At 45.2% G+C, this 20,864-nt stretch overlaps 1 protein-coding gene and 1 pseudogene across 2 annotated transcripts in view; one reads left to right on the forward strand and one right to left on the reverse strand.

Moving 5' to 3' along the window:
- Positions 1–20,864, reverse strand: part of LOC144121877 (rifampicin phosphotransferase-like) — a 145,248-nt gene that overhangs the window by 75,896 nt on the left and 48,488 nt on the right. For both annotated transcript variants that reach the window (XM_077655296.1, XM_077655297.1), the window contains exons 15-20: positions 20,141–20,256; positions 19,996–20,066; positions 19,852–19,916; positions 17,251–17,398; positions 16,697–16,814; positions 762–862 (exon numbers count right to left, since the gene is read on the reverse strand). In XM_077655296.1, coding sequence (XP_077511422.1) covers positions 762–862; positions 16,697–16,814; positions 17,251–17,398; positions 19,852–19,916; positions 19,996–20,066; positions 20,141–20,256 — 619 coding nt within the window. The remainder of the gene's footprint in view (positions 1–761; positions 863–16,696; positions 16,815–17,250; positions 17,399–19,851; positions 19,917–19,995; positions 20,067–20,140; positions 20,257–20,864) is intronic.
- On the forward strand, positions 2,124–7,416 carry LOC144118986 (uncharacterized; annotated as a pseudogene).

The raw sequence follows: 20,864 nt of genomic DNA on the forward strand, positions 1-20,864 counted from the left end.
AATATGCGACAGGCATCCCTTCCTTTCCTTGCGCTGGCGTCGCGCGCTATCTGTTGGGGCAGTGGCGTACATTGCGAGGGGGAGGAGGAGGAGGGATTTTTCGCTCACGGCCGACGCCGACGACAATGGCTTTTCTGCGACACGAGCTCCTTGACGCTCTCGCGTTAAAAACAAGGCAGCCCCGACGCAGCGCCCCAGGAGCACCGTGTAAGCAGCCGCTGTAAGTAACAACGAGCGACGACAAATGGAATGGAGAAAACACTGAAAACAAAAGAGAAAGTCCTCCGTCCCTTTTCTTTACCAGGCGCCGTATTCTGTGAGCTGTCCATTTTCTGTTGTCCATTTCGAGCCCATATGGATGTTACATCCATTCGATGTAACTGGATACAACATGCAGCCAACGGTGAGGTGCATCGCAGCGCTCTGTAAACAGCATGCAACCGGAGCTGACCTCTGGCTGCCACTGGCTGCGATATGAAGCCAATGGTGAGGCTCGCTCGCAAGCCACCAAATGGCCGGGTCGATTCCCACAGACTCTTGAAAGCCGTGGGTATATCTGAATGGCCACTGACAGAGGACCGAGTGGTCGTGAAATGAACAATTAAAAATTGACAGCTTATAGTATATGGCACCATCAGAGTCCGTTTCCTGTGACCCATCCAATTCATTCATGCCAAAGGCGGTTTTGGATTGTGTCTCCCTCGAAATGCCCAGGGATCTTGACATGGGCAGTCGAGCCTTATATGGATGTTTATGCTTACCTGCACTCCAATATGGGCCAGCCTTTCAACATCTTCATGTGAGATGCAAACAGCTTGGGCTTTCTCCGCTTCCACGGTTAGGGTGACCACACCACCTGTCCCTGCAGAGGAAGGACCAAGCAATCATAAACTTACAACGGTCCGGTAGCACATGACGTGGCATTCCTCGAGTCTCTGTCCGGAGTTCTTTCTGCGCTGACTGAGAGCCGGCCGTTCGTCGGAAACGTTTCTATTTTACGCTGTGGTCGTTCACTCCTGTTCGGCTGTCTTATTTGCGCTACCATTCACCGATGAAACGCCACATTTTAGAACCGTTAGGTAAAGAAAATTTCCAATTGTTCTTAGAATTCGGATTATTGCAAAATTTTGGGCCCTTAGCCTGTCCGGGTTTTCTTGCAATTATTAGTACAGGGTGCGTTGCTACATACTGGAAGACCAACAAAGCGCGCCTGATCCCCCAAAATGGCGACAAAGCTGGAACTCTCAAAACTGGCCTCTTTGTTTAATATGACATAATGAAAAACGCCAGAACGTATCATTTAAACCAGGAGAGTAATTTTGAGGGCTATTCGGTTTCGAATGCACAGAATGTGGAACCAGCGAAATCGGACGCAGAGCAAGAAATAGGAGGCGCACACACAACAGTGCTGTGTTCTGTGAGTGCCGCCCATTTTTTTTTGTCCTGCGTCCGTTTTCGACGGTTTCACCTTCTTTGTCTTTAAACTAGGCTGACAAATAACTGAAGTGGCACCAAACATTTTTAACTCACCTCAACATGACTTTAGGACATTTGCTTCTTATACCTGGCTTGCGGAATTATCGCATAGTATCGTCTCTTCCCTAATTTTTGATGGCATAGTTGAGGGCTGTTTCTTAGTCATTCACTAGCCACTTGACTCAGTATCCTATGCCGTCTTACTTCTAAAACTCTGTGCATCTGCAGTGAATATCCCTCCTGGACAATTTCAGTGGTTGGATATAAGCCTGTCTCATTGAAAGAATGCTAAATAGCGTTTAAGGCGATGCATGTTTACTGTGTCTTCCGGTGTTCCACAGGGGTCTTTTTACGTTCTTTAATTCTTTAATATTTGTCAACGGCTAGTCTGACAATGTGGCCAGTAGTATCACGCTGTACGTTGGTGATCATTTGTTTCACCGCTATGCATCCTCCGTAAAAAAATTCCGGATTGCTAAAAAACAGCCACAACTTTCATCTTGGCGATAAGCATAGACAAACGAAAAGCTTGTCTAGCAATACTAGCATTCCGGCGCCCTCCAACTCCGCCTGCCCATACTGTCGCTTCTTGCGACTGCGTTCTCGCCGCCTGCCAGCAGCAGCTACTGGCGCATGCACAAGTAAGCATGATGTGGGGCAGCACTGAGGTGAAGCGCTCGCCCTGGGCCAGGAGCGGTGAAAGGACGCATGAAGGTAGCTTCTAAGCTGCTTTACGCAGAGTAGCCGCAAAGCAAGCCATGAATGAGGGCTCCTTATTAAGGAAGCTTTCATATTGACATAAAGTTGCCTCACCACAGGAAAGGCTGCCTGAAGTTTTCAGGGTCTGGGCTCCAGTCTTTCAAAATGCATATAGTGCAATTTATTAATGCAAGGCGACTACTACATTTAGAATACTTCCTGTCGGCACAAATACTATCGCTCTTCATAATTATAAGCACTGGTGCGCTATATTTTCTGGCAATATTTGTTTGAATGGCCACGTTCATTCGTGACCTACAAAAATTAGCCGCGTACTCAACTTTCTGTGCAGAAGATTCAAACCCCTCTAACAACACGTAAAGAGGAGCTTTAGCGACCAATGTTACATCTAGCTTCAAAAACGCGTGCTGTGCTTGGTATGTTGACAGCAAGATCTGCGTTGACGAGCTTGACAGCATTCGAAAACGTGCAGCCCGGTTTGTTCCTGGCAAATTTAATTTCCCGCTTAGCTATTAAGTTAACCCTGTGTCGGGGAGTGTCGTGAATTATCCACATACAATTTGGACGGCGGGTTCTTGTTTCAACATACAGCTCACAAACAGTTTGATGACAAGGTGTTCTCAGTAGCCAGCGCTTTCCAACCAAATGTTTGGCGTAACTTTGAGGAATCTGCTTGAAGAAAGGGGAGGATTTCAACGAGCGACTTCTAGCCAGGATTCAAAAACTCGATTGTTATTTTCTGAAAAATCTTAACAGAATGAAAGGCATTTTTTGGGGCAAAAAATTCTTTGCTGCCTCTGGACCTTCAAATTTGCTTAAGGCATTTGGGTTAGTCTGTCACACAGCTCGGACAAGTTGCCAAGGAAAGGGAATTAGCGGCCTACCGGTTTCACACGTTTTGTGAGCAGTAACAAGTGTTTGATGTTAATGTTACCGCTAACCGTGCGCCGTCACTGCGAAAGGTGGTACCGACGCGGGAGGTGCGCCTGCAGTTTGCCGGCACTTGGAGCCACCTAGCGCCCTCAGCGCGATCTGCGCATTCCCAGTGGCGGCACGCGGTGTGCAGTAGCGGTATAAGCTATGATAAAGATCTCTATTGCTTTTTGAATGAAGGCGCATTAGCTAACATTTGATAGGTACTGATTTTTCTTAGTTACTCCTTGATAATCTGCGCAGAAAAGGTTAAGCGCAAAATGTTTGGATAGTCCGTACTTCCAAAAAAGAAAAAATGTTTGATTGTCCCTGTTTTATTATGTATCTCAAGGAAGGGATAAAAATAACAAAAGCTTATGAGTAAAAGACCCATACGACAGTTCTTCTTGCAAAGATTTTTCTTGAAAAGTAAGGGACTGTAGTTGAAGAAAAATCCTGGCTAAATATTTTTCCTCCGCACCAAAAGATGATGCAAGAGCTTGTCTGCTGACACTGGTTTTGCGGCACTGCCATGCTTTTTATCTATGTTTAAAGAATATGCTATGTTCAGTTTTATCGATATATGTCATGTTGGCATGTTTGTTCCTTTTTCTTTCTACGCCGACGTCACACGCCCAAGCTACACGAAATACAAACCCGGGGACCATGTCTGGGGGTGGACGGCCATTCTTTGCCGCGGGTTTAGTAAACAACTTTTGTGCCTCTACTTCGGCCGTAGAAGATTCTTCGCCTAGTCGGATAACTTCACTACGAGGTTGTCCCCGATGAATTCGCAGCATTTTAGCGGCGCCGTTCGCGTCCAGAACTGTGCACGTTGTGCGCCTGAAGCCTTGTCATGACGCCAAAGGACGCCTTTTGTTTGCATTACCAGCATTTATTTTTGCCTCTCTTTCTATTCGTGCGAAGCGCGTGTGACGTCACATCGATAGTGCGCCTCTCAGCGCTATACAAGTGCTGCGTTCCGCGGGCATAGTTCATTCTCGACCCGGCACGGGCGTGCCAATAAAGAGTCTACGTTGCTCGTTCCCTGGCTCTGCCTCATCGCTCTCGGCTACAACATACTGGCGACGAGGATGGGATCACAATCCCGTTGGGTCAAGAAACCACTAGCAGCGATCCCGGAGCGTGCTGCGAGGAGACTGGCAGGGTGGCGATGAGTGGAAGGTTCGATCAGTTCATCGAAGACGGCGGCGAAGATATCGAGTCCAACGTGGAGAGATTCGACCACTTCTTTAAGGCTTCTAAGGTTAGCGACGAATTGAACGTATTAGTGTTCATAACGCAATTGGGAAGAAAGCCTACAAGACTCTAAAAACTTTGCTGGAACTGGAGAAGCCGGAAAGCAAGACACACAAACAGCTAGCGCAAACCCTCCGAGAGCAGTATGTACAAAACCCTCTGTAATTGTAGAGCGGTTCAAATTTAACCGGCGTTTGCGGCAAGAAGGCGAAACAGCAGCAGCATTCGCGATAGAGTTGAAGTGGTTGGCGGCGTCCTGCGACTTCGAAACATTTCTGGACGAGGCTCTTCGCGACCGTTTTGTAGCCGGGCTCTGTTACGAAGAAACGCAAGCGGAATTGCCGAAGGAGAGCAAGCTAAAGTTTTAAACTGCCTGCGATATCGCGAGGAATATCGAGTCGGCCCGCAAGGAAAGCCAGGAGTTTCAGCCAAACGTGAGGCAAGGGATCGTCAGCGTTCTTCACCGAAAGCAAGACGCCGGAAAACGCTTACCGCGTAGTAGAGAAAAAACTGCTACGGTGCCCGGTGGAGCAAATGCGACGAAATCGCTGGACTGTTTCCGATGCGGCTCAGAGCATGAAGCGTCTACCAGCAAATTTCGGAAGTATCATTGTCGGTTGTGTAACCGTGTTGGACACTTAGCGAAGATGTGCAGGTACAGAAGTACAGACTCTGCGAACGCCATGGCTGACGACAGCGATACACATGAACTGGTTCTGAACAATACTTACTCATGTGAGGGGTGCACCAAACCTTACGAAATTTCTCTGAAGATTAAGCAGAAAAATGTTCGCATACAGATTGACACAGGAGCGTCTGTATCAGTTGTACCAGAAGCGCTATACAAGAAACACTGGCTCACCCTGCCCAAAGAGCCATGCAGCCTAAATCTGAAAACTCACGGAGGCACACCGCTGCCGGTAACGGGGAAGCCAACCGTCTCGGTAAAGCACAACGGTCTGCACAAGCAGTTGCCGTTAATTGTCGTGAAGACAAAAGAGAATACCAACACTGTGCTGTTGAGACATTACAGGCTGGTGGCTCTTAAGTTAGACTGGTATAGTGTGCATGTGGTTCGCCTGGACAAAGTATCTGCATTGCTTGAAAAGTGCGCCCAGATTTTTGAGCCTACGCTAGGAAATGATGGATGGATGAATTGACAAGGCTGAACCCTTTAAATCAGGCGGTGGTTCATGCTACCTAGCCATGACTTGTGAAATTTTACTCTTGTCTTGATTTTAGGTACCAATAAGATAACCTACGCTTGGTTACTTCTACCCGCTTAAAATCCACCTTCCCTTCACTGTCCTTAAACCCCAATGCCCTGGATAAATCAGCCCCGCTGCTTTCCACTGTAGGGTGAGGCCCTTTACAGAAAAGTATCAAGTGTTCAGCCGTTTCCTCCTCCTCTCCGCACCAACACACACCGTGTCTATCTTGTGGTACCCACTCTATATTTCTTATTCCGCAAAACTCCCGTCCTGGCCTCAAACAACAAAGAGCTTCCCCTACAATTATTATAGATATTTTCTTTGGCAATTTTCTGCTTAAAAATCCTGTGTGTTCCCAGTTCCAATTTCATCAGCATCCCTGTCTTTCTCAGAGCTCTCTGTTTTTTTTTACCTTTTTCTTAAATGATAATTGCTGATTTTATCCTCTACTGCTGTCCAGATATATGCTTGTCAATGTTCTAGTTCGCTTTCTTAATTTCGTGTCAATATTTTTATGTACAGGTATCTGAAAACTTTCCTAGCCACTAAAGCGGCTGTTTGGGCTTGTTGTTCAGTGAACATGGTAAAAGAATGCAGCGCGAAAAAAACAAGGACGAACAGAAGTGGACACGTCTGCTTTTAATTCTTGTTCTAGAGAACTTTCAACTTTTTTGACTCAGTTTGACTGTGAACGGTTGACTCAGCTTTTGCGTTGCGTTTTGTATTGTTTTGTTATGCGTTTGGCCCCGACCCTGCTTTTAGCTTCGACTTTTACATATTGTTCGGTGACTATTTTGTTATTGTCGTCTTCGTTTTGCCTCGTGCTGCATTGGCGGCAAAGGTCGCTGACTGTTCATTTTCCATGCGTGCACCTTATGGTTCGTCGTGGTCCTCTCGGTTTTATCGGGTCTTGGCTGACTTTGCGTTACCCAGATATGTATCACTTTGATATTGTGTACTTCGTTTTGTTTTTTTTTGTATTAGATAGTTGAACGCGCTTGCTATTTACTTGGTCACGTGGGTGTTGGACTGCGTTATATAAGCTGCTCATCTTTCTGATTAAATGTGTTGGTAGTCAGCGCCCTGTCCTGTCCACTTCTGTTCGTCCTTGTTTTTTTCGCGCTGCATTCTTTTTCCTAGCCCACTGCTTTTCCCCCATTTTTTTTCAAACGCCCCTCAAAGCTATCTTACTGCTAGCTTTTCTGCTCCGAAACGACGCCCATCCCTTATCACCCGGTACCCCCTGATTTGGTGTACTGCCATGTGCTCCCAAATCTAACCTCCCTATGCCACATTGTTTGATTTCTAAGCTTGCTTGAACATCTGATCTCATGCACAGGACCGCATTATCGAAAGTCAGGCTAGGAACTATAACCTCTTTCCAGATCCCTCTTACCACTTCATACCTATTGCAATTCCACAGTGCCCTATTTTTCATGACAGCTGCATTCCTACTAGCTTTCTTCATTACATATTTTTCATGCTCTCTCAGATACTCAGCACCGTTATTTATCAACAACCTAAGATACTTGTACTCATCCACTACTTCTAGCGTGAACTCCTATATTCCGGGCTCATCGCCCTCATCATTAAATATCATGACTGCAGATTGCAGATTTTTCCTGACTTAATTTGAAACCTCATCTATCTCCCTCTGTACCACAAATGCCTATCAACTTCTGCAAATCTTCCTTGTCAGCCATTAGCACTGTATCTTCCGCGTATATTAAAACCGGTAATGACTGTTTAATCCATTCCCCTTGCTTGAAAAAAGAAAGGTTGGAGCCTTGTCCGCTCCTCTCTGGTTTGGTCTCTAACCTTTGCAGGTACAACATGAATAACACAGGAGACAGAGGACATCCTTGCCTAAACCCCCGCTCTCTCTATTGGCCCTGATACATTTTTTCCCATTTTATAACACTCTGTTAAATTTATATATATCTTTTAAAAGATGCCCCGCCGCGGTGGCTCAGTGGTTAGGGCGCTCGACTACTGATCCGGAGTTCCCGGGTTCGAACCCGACCACGGCGGCTGCGTTTTTATGGAGGAAAAACGCTAAGGCGCCCGTGTGCTGTGCGATGTCAGTGCACGTTAAAGATCCCCAGGTGGTCGAAATTATTCCGGAGCCCTCCACTACGGCACCTCATTCTTCCTTTCTTCTTTCACTCCCTCCTTTATTCCTTCCCTTACGGCGCGGTTCAGGTGTCCAACGATATATGAGACAGATACTGCGCCATTTCCTTTCCCCCAAAACCGATTGTTATTATTATTATTATTAAAAGATTCATTACTCCATCTTCCGCAGCCAATGTTCCCAGTATGTCCCCCAAATACTCTTGAATAACGTTGTCATAGGCTCCCCTAATATCCAGAAATGCTAGCCATAGGGGCCTGTGTTCCTTTTCAGCAATGTTCAATCATTGCGTCAATGAAAACAGATTTTCCTCCAACCTCCTTTGTTTTCGGAACCAATTTTGTAGTTCCTCTAGCACACCGTCGTTCTCCACGCAAGCCTGCAGCCAGTCCTTTATAATCTGCATCACCACCCTGTAAACCACAGATATCGCTGTATGGGACGGTAGTTGCACCAGCTTTGTCCCCCTTTTCCTTATCTATCATGTTAATTCTACTCAATCTCCTTTCATCGAGGACTTCGCCATCCACTATCATTTTATTCACTACCTGTATTAATGTTTGCTTGGATTTCGGTCCTAGCCTCTTTATTAACATAATCAGAATACCATCTGCTCCTGTTGACGTGCCACTAGGAACCTTCTTCTCTGCCCTTTCCCACTTTATTTGCTCAAGTGAAGCAATTGCAGTAACCGGTCTTTCCTTTTTCGAAAAATTATGTGCAACACTTTCTTTAAATTTTTCTGTCATCCTTGTTCCTATGTGTTTCATTGGTTCATCCTCTTCTAGTCGAATACTCTGATCTGTAACAATAAACCTTTGCTCTGGTCTTGTCTTATTACTCATTGTAGTTAGATGTTTCAAGTTTTTATGTGCTGCTTTTCTATCCTTTTTATTTATTTTGACATGCATTGGACGCCCTTTCTCCTAATTTTTTCATAAATCAAATCGGATGCTTCCCGTCTGCACTTTATGGTGGTATCCCATTTTCTCTCTACTTCAGCTTCTGGTTCCCCCCTGTTCTTGGAATATCTGTGTTCCCTGCACACTTCCTGACGTTTCTCTGTCGCCACCTTGACCTCCTCATGCCACCAACTCTTGGGCTTGCGTCTTTTCCCTTTTGGCTTGACTCCTATCTTAGCTACCTCTAGCTGGAGTAATCGAGTTAATTTGGTATAAGTCCATTCTGTTTCATTATTCTCAAAAAGTACTTTCTCAGTTTGTTTGGCTGCTGCTTCCAATTGCTTTTCTCAGTAAAACCTCCTCTGATTGTTCATCTCGCTTCAGTCCTACATTGGTTTTTCTTCTGAAACTAAACTTGATACGTTTTTGGTCACTACCTGTATTTCTGGAACCATGTTCATCTATGCTCATTATCCCTAATCTAATCTGCATCGCCTGTTACATTAGAGCTTAATCTATAGTCGAGTGCAGACTACTCGCCTCCCATGTTATGAGCCGTTCACACTTATCGGTGCTGTTGCATACAATTAAATCATGCCTGTCACATATATCCAGCAGCATGCGTCCTGTCGAATCTACGTACCCATCCAGGTTTTCTATGTGTGCATTCATGTCGCCTAATATAATTGTCTCGCCCTGTCCTCCTAGCTCATCAATGTCGCATGCAATACATTCTAACATTTTCTTGCTTTCCTCTTTGGAATTAGCTCCTGTCCACAGGCATACAAAGCCAAGGAGTGTTTGCTCCCCTCCCACTTTTTCTTTCAGCCATAAATGTTCCTTGCAACTCAGTTCAAGCCTTTGAAAATTTTACTTTTATTAATAAATGCTTTACCCGCCGCGGTGGCTCAGTGGTTAGTACGCTACACTACTAATTCGGAGCTCCCGGGTTCGAACCCGAGCGCGGCGGCTGCGTTTTGATGGAGGCAAAACGCTAAGGCGCCCGTGTGCTGTGCGATGTCAGTGCATGTTAAAGATCCCCAGGTGGCCGAAGAAATTATTCCGGAGCCCTCCACTACGGCACCTCTTTCTTCCTTTCTTCTTTCACTCCCTCCCTTATCCCTTCTCTTACGGCGCGGTTAAGGTGTCCAACGATATATCAGACAGAAACTGCGGCATTTCCTTCCCCTCAAAACCAATTATTATTATTATTATTATTATTATTATTATTATTATTATTATTATTATTATTATTATTATATTATTATTATTATTATTATTATTATTATTATTATTATTATTATTATTATTATTATTATTATTATTATTATTATTATTATTATTATTATTATTATTATTATTATTAATGCCCCAATTCCACCCCCTTTTCTGCTGCCCTCTGTTCTATTGCAATATTCCATGCGTAATCTTGGTTACAGGGTGGTTGCTCCATGCCTCTAAGATGCGGTTCCACTAAACCATATACCATTAATTCCTCCTGCTTTAATTGTTCTTCTGTTTCCTCCCATTTCAGTCTATTCCTGCCACCTTGCATGTTTATGAAACTTATATCTGAATTAACTTGGCCCTGGCGCTTGTGTCTATTTTTTCTCCTATGGTTCTATCGCCTCATTGACCTTGGGTCATACTTCTCTACTCTGGTTCCCTCAAAGCTCTGGGTCCCCCCAAAAAAGCTGTTGCCTGGCGACCTATCCTACTACCCAACCTCTTGCCAGTGACACCACCGTTGTGAATGCCATCCCGTGCATTAGGGTGGGGGCGGGCCTCGTACACTTCCCTGTTTACTTCCATTACCCCGTATCCTAATCGTCGACTCATTAACCTAACTACATGGTTAGCCTCAACGACCCTCCTTTCTAGGCCGGTCACGGTAGAGGTGTATCTTGCGTGCCCTATGCGCTGTGAGTTGTGATACGGCGTTGGCGCATGCTCTGCTGGCCTTGCTGGGACTATGTTTTTGTCTAATAAACCTCCTTTCTATTTCGCTAGACTGCCTCTCGACCTCTGGGATTGTGCATATGGTCACATGCACACTCCCAGAGGCATCTCTAAGCCTACACGTCCCCACTTCTAATTGCTTTTCGAGATTCTGGCTCTTCCTCTTCAGCACATCGTTGAGACCAGAATGGACAACGACAAGATGTTCGCCATCCATGTTGTCTCCTACAACCTCCTGGGCTTTGGCCATCGCATCTACCATGCACTTCCCTGAATAATCCTCCACCTGCACCCGCCTGTCCGCCTTCACTGTTGTCAAAACGCCTGATAGAGAACAGCGTCATTAAATTGTTGCTGAAAGATGATAGTACACCAGTTTTTTGTAAAGCGTGACCAGTGCCATTTGCGATTAGGGAAGCACTGTCTTCAGAATTGTAGAATCTTGTGAAGGAAGGAGTGTTAGTACCAGTCAAACAGAGTGAGTGGGTGACAGCACAAGTTGTCGTGCCTAAACCGAACAACCAGATCAGGGTGTGTGCGGGTTTCAAAGTGACGCTAAATGCATGCCTAATAACGAACACTACCCCCTTCCCGTTATGAAGGATCTGTTTGCAAAAACTTCAGGAAGTAAATATTTTACGCTGCTTGATTTGTCTACTGCATATTAGCAGCTGCAGTTGCATCCGCAGGCGCAGTCGCTAGTCGTGGTCAACATACACCAGGGATTGTTCAAGTAAACGCTTTTATACAATGGCATTACGAGTGCACCTTCAATCTTTCAAGCAGTCATGGATGCCGTGTTGAAGGGACTTGATCGTGTAGTGTGCTATCTGGAAGACGTGCTGACAGAAGGGGCTATATTTGATGATTGTTTTGATAAAGTAGAAAGTGTGCTGTCACGGTTTTAGGACAGAGGCATAAGAATGAATAAAGAAAAGTGCAAGCTATTTCAAACGTCCGTCTTGTAGTTGGGGCACATTCTTGACGAAAAGGGCATACGCGCGTCAGATGAAAAAGTGAAGGTGATAACGGAGGCGCTGGCCGCACAGCATGAGGCACAGTTGCGAGCCTACCTGGGTTTGATTAACTTTTATAGAAAGTTTTTTTCCCAACATGGCTGCAAGGCTGAGGCCATTGTACGATATTGTAAACCAAGAAAAGGCTCTAAGTGGTCGCATGAGGCAGAGCAAGTGTTTCAGGAAAGTAAAACGTGGCTAACCAAAGATAATGTTTTGACATAATACGACCCCAACAAAGCGATAGGGCTTGTGTGACGCATCCACGTATGGCGTTGGCGCCATTCTCTTTGATAAGTTTGGTAGAGAGGAAAAGCCAATTGCATATGCGCCTAGGGCGCTGAGCAAACCAGATCAAGGTTATGCTCACATTGAAAAAGAGGCTCTCGCCGTGGTATTTGGGTTGAAGAAGTTTCGCAAGCACCTGTTTGGGCGTAGCTTCATAATTTATTCAGGTCGCCAGCCATTAGCTGCCCTTCTGGCGCAAGGCAAGCCCGTTCCAGTAATGTCAGCGGCACGCATGCAACGCTGGGCTTTGATCCTAGCGGCGTACAATTAAAATGGGTGTATCGTAAGAGCAACGATGTTGGAAACGCTGACGCACTTTCGCGCTTGCCGTTGGCGAATGATCAAGATGTCTCAGATTACGTACGTTTTTTCTCGATTGTCAATGAACTTCTCTTGTCTGCGGACGCGATTAGGAAGGAAACGAGCACGGATAAAGTGCTATCTAAAGTGTTGATGTACACGATGGGTGTTTGGCCTACACATGTAGCTGACAGTAAATTGTCCCCGTACTTTGTTCGTCGGCATGAACTGTCCGTAGACCAGCAGTGCGTTACGTGGAGAAATCGTGTGATTGTTCCCCACTGCTTTCAAAAAAATTGTCACTTTTGCTCGAAGGTCACCCTAAAGTTACGCGTATGAAAATTCTCGCGCGTAGCTATGTCTGGTGGTCTCAGTTAACCCAAAACATTGAGTGTGGTGTTAAAGGTTGCTGCACTTGCCACTTGACGCAGAATGCTTTGCCGAAGGCCCCACTACAAACTTGGGGTTGGCCTAGTCGCAAATAGCAGCGAATCCACCTAGATTTCACATTCACAAACAACCAGTGGGTGTTAGTGTTGCTGGATGCACACTTGAAATGGGTGGAAGTGTTCGTGATGAATTCAGCAACGACAGAGAGGACTATTGAAAAGCTGCGCAGTGTGTTTGCAACATATGGTCTGCCGCACAAGGTAGTTACGGACAACGGGCCACAGCTCACTGCAAAGAACTTCACAGACTTTCTGCTGAAAAACGGAGTCCGTCATACCAGGACGCCTCCGTACCACCCGCCGTCAAATGGAAGCGCCGAGAGGTGCGTCCAGACGGTTAAATTGGATCTTCTGTAACAGCTTCTGGACGAAAGGTCATCGGGAATCAGTAAGACCCTACAACACTGCATTGACATGTTCCTGTTCAGGTACCGAAACACCCCTACCACAACGAAGCAAACGCCAGTCGAACTGTTCCTTTGGGGGAGACACCGCACTAGCCTATCTCTGCTACAGCCAGACCTGGAGAGACGTATAGAAAAACATTTGTCCAAAGTTAAGCGCCAAGCCGGTGAAGAAAGAGGGCCATGGAGGTTATTTGAAGAGGGCGAAAGGGTTCTGGTCTAAGGCCTTTGTCCGGGTGAGGGCAGCTGGTTGCCTGGGGTCATTGAAAAAGGTGCAGTGCCGTTACGTGCATTGTGCGGGTAGGACTCGGGAACAGATTCGTGCATGCAGACAATTAACGTCTGTGCTTTTTTGACAGTGACGAACAAGGGCACCGTGAGCCTCCCTGTTTGGGGCCAAGTTCAATTTCAGGTCCTGTGCTGGAGGCGTCTGCTGCGAGGCCTCCTGTTCCCGTGATGGAGTCTAAGAGCCCTGCGGCAGCATCGCCCGAGCGACTCGAAGACTCGGCTCCCGCGTGTCAGCGGAATGCCAGTCCACGCCAAGATTTTGCACCGCCATCTCCTCTTCGAAGACCGGCATCCCCTCAATGGGCACAGACTTTTCGAGGCAGTGCTCGTGCAAGGAAACCTCCCGATTGGTACAGCCCATAAGCAGTGTGGGAAGCAGTGTGGGAAGGAGTGTGGGGTCGTGCGAAGCGCTTGTGACATCACATTGATAGCGCGTCTCTCAGCGCTATATAAGCGCTGCTTTCCGCGGCCATAGCATCTACCTTGGCCATAGTACATTCTCGGCCCGGCACGGGAATGCCAATAAATCGTCTCGTTGCTCGTTACCACGGCTCTGCCTCTTCGCTCTCGGCTACAACACTTTGTACTGTGAAGTATCTGGTCTATGCTTTTTTAAGCGAGGGGTGGGCTTGTGGCTTTATCACTTTATTTTTGATGAGACATGTGATCGCCTTACCTCGAGTGATTGCAACCACGCACCCCAGTTTCTAGGTTGTATGCGATTATCGTCAATGCATTTCGCACCTTATCTAGAAAATTCGTTGCGTGCTTCAAATAGAGTGTGACCAAGAGGGGCTTTGATTCTGTGCACCGACTACTGTGGAGCATGATATTTGCTATCGCCGTCGTCGAGTTGTTCGTTGCATTGTGAATCCAAGACATACTAATAAAGAAAGGAACGACGGGCAGTAGCGCTAGCAACAAGCGTGCTCGGTGGTCGTCGAAGCACAGAATCATTGCTGCTTTGACCCGTGCTCAATTTAAACCAGACAGAGAAATTTGCGGATAAGGTGCGAATAGCGTCTACGATATTCTCGTACAACCTAGAAGCAGCTGAACGTGGTTGTGATCATTCAAGATAAGTCTTTTCACATCTCTCATCAGACACCAGTAAGAAAGCTGCATACCGTCAGTTTTGAGCATAAATAAATGAGCGCTACAAATCCTCGCGCCAATATGATTTTTATTTTGCCTGGATGACTGCTTAAACGTTCTACGGAAAGAAGACGGGAAATCGGCAATGAACCCTTTGGTAAGGTTCGCAGTAGCTATAGCCAATTACAACTTTCCTTGGCAATGAAGCTGAAAGACTAGTAGGGAAGGGAATTTCAACTGTTTCACTTCCAAAAATAACTAGGTCGCTGCACGGTGTGTGTGGTGGCCTGGCGAGCCTTGCGCGGTTACCACGGTTTTTCGCTGATCATGGCTGACGCAATCTATTGAAAGTTAGTGCAAGAAGACGTGCATAGAAATTCATCTACAATCGATACAACTGCTTTTGCTTTGTCTCTCTAGCAGTAAAAGTTGACAGTTATTTTTCAAATAAGCGGTAAATAAGAGAATTTAAACGTACGCTGCATTTCAAGAGGGAACTGTTAACAGCAACCACAAAATATGTATGTTCCAAAGCGTAGGAAGAGAGGGAGTGTTTAGGCTCTGTTTATCTCGTTCATTACTATCAAAAGAACAAAAGTTGTCAGGTACTATGAAAACGGTATGATAGGTGGAATCTGGGCGCCTTGGTAATTGGCGCTTGGCAGACTGCTCTCTTAAAGTAACCTAAATTTCAAGGGAAATTATGTGTCCTGCATGCATTCGCGACATGCATTGGTAGCTTAAGAGATTTACTAGTTTGGCCAGCCTTAATGCCATTCTGCAGGATCAGCCCACTAAAGGGTAGAGGAAGTGGTACAGAATGGTGGACTGCCATAGAAAGATATGTCCGACAACAGCCTAGACGGGTGCCACTTAAGAGCTCGGACAGGCCAGGCCGTTGCAGGGTCATTTCTTGTGGAGCGAACAGAGGTAAGCCTCGCAAATCCGCTACGACATAACCGGGGTCTTATTGGCATGACCAACACTTGAAAACTCCAAAAAGCTCCTCTTGCGCTTAACATTAGCAATGTTACGGTTTCTCTAGTAAGGTCGGGGGGAAATGATTATTCGAACATACGAAGAGAACTTGCCGGGCGAGACTAATGCAATCATTATGTAACAGTCTTATTTTAAAAGTTTCATGTTGGGATCGTAAGAGTGATTGAATAAAAACGAAAATATTGCACGGACAGCGTTGTGTGACACTTCGAACAAATTTAAGGGTGAGAGCAGGAACGGCTGACAAAGTACAACAGAGCTGTTGTGCACGGCCGGCGTGAAAATTCGTGCAGCACTCGAGGGGGTGGGCATAAAATCCCCCTTTCATTTGATAAGTAATGCGTTCAGCGCTGAGGACGTTTACGCTACTCGCCGGCCAAGGAAGCACAAAAACAAATACCTGGTGTTGCAAGCGTCCGGCAATCTAAAACCACAGCCTACTTAGCGTTGTGAGGGCACTTTGAACGAACGACTATCTTGGCCAAGTAAAATCGTGCAGTAGAGATAGATTTCTAGACATTATTACAAGGCAATCATTAGCATTCTCTCCTGCATTACTGATAACATAATGATGCAGCTTTCATTGCAATATGTCAAATGCTGAAGCTGAAGCTGTGTGATTCACACATGTCCAGGTTTGTCAGTGGCAGCGGTAAGTGCTTCTAAGTTACTAAGTGTGAGTAAGATTTTTCTGACCAGACAAAACGTCGGGCTACCTCGTCGTAGCCACATGAAGTTGTCTGCTGTCCATATATCTACACAGGGAAGCATATATCAAGGTCTTGTAGTCATCTTTGTTCGTCACGTCGTTATAAAATCTATTTTCCTCTTTGTTTTGTGCTTCATGTGAAGTGAACAAAAAAAATCTTTAGTTTGTAGTGGCGTGCGTTTAAAGTTTTGCTCCTCTCTTCCTGACATCAAAGAAGTGCGACTGCGTTTCTCTAAACGAATACGCGTTTAGAGGTTTAAAAGTGACTCTGCTCCGTTATTAAGGCTGGTGTGTTGGATACAATCTTTTTGAATGGCTCAAGTGGTGGCCAACAGCACTGTACCAACATAAGATCCTTATACTACACCTTATAATTTTTTGCCCGTGTTACTATATTATCGCGCAGCCGTTCCATTCAGTCTGGATTATGGAGTTCCAACTAACTGAACAAGTCACTCATAGTTCCATTCAGCGTGACGGTTTCATTGCACAAATCTTGAAATTTTTTCCGAAGCAGTAGTGCATCAGAAGTCTTTAATATCAACGACGGACAAATATGAAATTGTGTACGCACCGGGTGAGGCTGTGTAGACTGATTTGCGGCCCAGCTGCAGAGACTCAATGTGGGGTCTCCCTTCTCCCACTCTCTTGAGCACAAATGTGTCTGGATCAGCAGATGCAGACACTACCGACTGCGTAAGAGAATAAGCGACATGTGCTGAATAAATAGGTATGATTTGAAAACACAGACGGGAGTCGGCGGGAACAACAAGAAGCATATAATCTTAGCAGTGTATACAAGCCGCTTTCTAATTCATACCTCCACAACAGCGGGAACTACAAGTCGCATTTGAGAATAATAGAAGATACGATGAAGTTTGCTCGCACTAGCAATGTAATTTGCAGCCCAAGCGTCTATTTTACACATCACTGGAAATGTTTTACACGCACATGGCGAATGTCGTCTTAAACGATGAGTCCGTAGCCGCACTAACTTGTGCTGCCCTATATCAAAGCCGGTATGTATTTCCTACTGCAATAAACAAGAACACGGTGTAGTCAATATAGCTACGAGGTGGACAAGGAAGGGTTGGAGGGCTGTCCATCAGAGAAATAAACGCCACATACCTCGCCCAGACCGTAATTGGCCGTAACAGTGATGAGCGCCGGGTTCCCGGTGAGTGGGTCGCAGGTAAACATGACGCCAGCAGAGCTTGCGTCAACCAGTTCCTGCACCACCACTGCCATTGGCACGTCCAGAGGCTGCCCGTACTGCCTGCGAGTATTTCGCTATTTTACTAGGAGGAAAGGTTTCCTTTCACACCAGCCAGTAATGAATACTGGCCTTCAGCTGGAGTAAACAATATCCAGCGTTCCTTGGGTGCTTCGAAAATAGTTTATTAATGAGCAGCCATTTTCCATAGCCTAAGCTCATTTTCTATGCATGGTCAGAATAAAGTGCGGCGCCTCCACAGTTTCGCTGCTTGTAGAGACCAGTACTAATACCAAGCCGCGGCGGTGGCTCAGTGGTTATGGCACTCGGCTGCTTACCTGAAAGATGCGGGTTCGATCCCGGCCGTGGTGGTAGAATTTTGATGTAGGCGAAATTCTAGAGGCCTGTGTAGTGTGCGATGTCAGTGCACATTAAAGAACCCCAGCTGGTCAAAATTTCTGCAGCCCTTCACTACAGCGTTTCTTATAGCGTGAGTCGCTCTGGGACGTTAAACCCCTTAAAGCAACCCAGTGCTAACAGGAAGCTCTGTCAAGTTACTCTTGCAACCTCAACAGCATCAGACATTTCGCTATATTATCAGTTACCGAACCTCAGAATGGCTTTATGAAGTTTTCTCAATTTTGAACATCTCACATAGACTGTGGACTGTTGAGAATCATCAAGTTTGTTAATGAGAAATACATAAAAAAAACGCTCAAATGTAGCGGCTCATTCGAACCCAGGGCGTCGCATTTCACATACGCTAACAATGTGCTCGCGTTTTCAGTGCTTCTGTAATCTGACCAAAGTAACAATGGATGCTACCCTCTACGTTGTGTATCAAATTTAGCTGGGAAGCCAAGAGCAGGAAGATACGGTAGAGCTTACACGGCATTGTGAGCTGCCTATCTCGTTTTGACCCCGAAAACCTGAAACATGCGCAGCATAATACAAAACCAGCGTAAACACCAGTGCTTGCAGCTTTCACGAGGAAGAAGAAAAGGCACAGGTGGCTGTAATTTCCTACTTGCGTATAATTTCGCGTAATCGTAAACAGGTAAGGCAGCGAGCACATACGACAGTATGATGTTTTCGGTTTCTAAAAAGGTGTTAAGTTTGCGCAAGACCGGCTACTCAGACAGAAAGTACGTGACCAACTGCACCAACAACCAGAGGGAAGTATATTCCTCTTGTTGCCGTTTTCAAGTTGCCGTTAACACGTGGAAAGATCTAAATAGGCGAAACCATCACAATTTTAAATATTCACTTGAAAGAATATTTGACTAAAGGGCGCCGCAGTAGAACTGGACCTTTGTCAAGGAACTAAAAGTGACCTCATTTCAAACCACATAACAAGATAAGCTCTTGAATCTTCCCAGAAAAGGTTTGCAGGTACTGAGTACGTGAGTCTGCTTTTCATAACAGTAACCGCGAAAGTCATTAAATTCTTGGAGCAGGTGGCATGTGCTTGCATTCTTATCTGTGCGTTTCTGATATTTTATTATTTCTTTCTTTTGCACAGTTTTGAAGCGCATAGATGTGCACTTGTTCTCGTAACGAAATTTTCATTCAAGGCCAACGCCTGTCCGGTGTCCGGTCTTATATCCCTTTCTTTCATACTGTGAAGTATCTTTTCCTCTTTTCGGCCTCCTGGGTGGCGAATACATGAATGCAGTGTGAGTACCATTTCGATCGCATTCACTAGGCTGCTAGCCTCATGAGCTACAGCGGGTATGTTCGAATTGACTGCATCACCAAATAATGTACAATCTCGACAGGGCTTACTCCCACACTCTACTAGAGAGCATTCTACTAGGCCGACAGCACAACTCGACAGTTTTATTTTGCGATCTAAAACAATGTCATATGCACACTTGGAAAATGTGCACATCGTGCAACTATTGAAGCAAAAACCGAGCGGATCACAACATCAAAATCAGCTCTACATCCAGCCAGCTTTTATTCTAAAGTTGTAGAAGTTATGAACGGCGGGGTAATAATCAACAAAAATACGTACAGATGTGTGTCCCTGTTCGCACTCTCTTGAGGTTTGCGATAGCCTTGTGCACCGCGTCCCAAGTATCTCAGGCTATGAATTTCTTTTGCGGAAAAACAGATTGCCATTTTTTTCTCTGAATCATCAGCCCCATGTTCCGATGACTGTCGGTACCATAGCAAGTTTCTTATTGGGGCTCTCTTTTTGAAAAAAAAATGTTGTCATATTTAAGCCTTGGAGATATCATGGTAAGCAAGGGTGCTTTGTGGGAAAAAAGCAATGCAGCAGTTCGGACATATGCACTAAGGTTAATATAAGAATATTTTTTTTTGTACATGGCGTAGACTTAAATTTTGGAGAAGGAGCCTAATTTCGAAACTTGCCTTCATTAATCGCATTACCCGGTTTCTATAATGCGGTACTGTAGGGCCATGAGCTACCGCGTGTAGATCAGTTACTTTGTGGTTCTCTTGATAATATTTGAGCCTATCTGCTGTCTTTTTTTGGCATAGCCTCTTACCTTTTGTAATTGACATTTGTGAAGCTGAACTGAGAGGCCCAACACCGGACCACGCCACGCAGAATCTTGAAAATAAAGAAAAACATGCATAATAAGCATCCACTGCTACATTGTATGCAAAAAGACATCACTTTTTTGTCTCACCTTCTCCTGGCCCTCAAGCCCAAGCAGTGTTGTCATTTGACCGGCTGCTGACATATCCTCAGAGTCTTCTCCTTCAATTAAAAGAATATCGGCGGTCTTGAGTTTAGCCTGATAATTTATTAGCAGCATTCAGTGAGAGACTCACCCAACGCTGACGACCTTACGGCAAATCTTGTGTCCGCAGGAAACTTGGCAAGCTTCTCAGTGATCGCTCTGTGCACTTCTTCTGGCATTTCTAGATCTTCTATTGCAGCTACCACCCTGTGGATGACGATTTGAGAACCACGTATGGAAAGAGCAAGAGGTCATAAATCTTTCCGTACTAGCAAGTTCAGTAACATTTCTATTTTATTGAAGCACATGTACTTTGTACTAGCTGGCTGAGTTCGAAAGCAAAAAGTCACATGAATTAGTTCTCAAGTGTTCACAATGCGCCAGACCCTTAGCAAAACACGAATCCGGCTTGTTCTTCGCTATAGCTCGTTGTAAGGGGACAAGTTGTACTATATTCTCAAGAAGTTTTCGTGTTTGCGTTCGGCTTGACAGCAGAGTTTGCTTCGCGACATATATCATAAACCATTATGAACGCGAGGAATACCAGGCGGTTTGAAATTTTCACTTGCAACATTGCGCTGAAGGCATTATACATAGGAAGTATATATATATATATATATATATATATATATATATATATATATATATATATATATATATATATATATATATATATATATATATATATATATATATATATATATATATATATATATGCCTGCTTCAAAGGTTGTGGATTGCTCTTTGCAGAGCGACATTAACAGTGAGGTAAGTATGAAGGCAAAGAAGAGAAAAAAAAACGTTGTAAGGAGAGT

The sequence above is a fragment of the Amblyomma americanum genome, chromosome 2 (genome assembly GCF_052857255.1).
Source record: "Amblyomma americanum isolate KBUSLIRL-KWMA chromosome 2, ASM5285725v1, whole genome shotgun sequence".
Classification (NCBI taxonomy): Eukaryota; Metazoa; Arthropoda; class Arachnida; order Ixodida; family Ixodidae; genus Amblyomma; species Amblyomma americanum.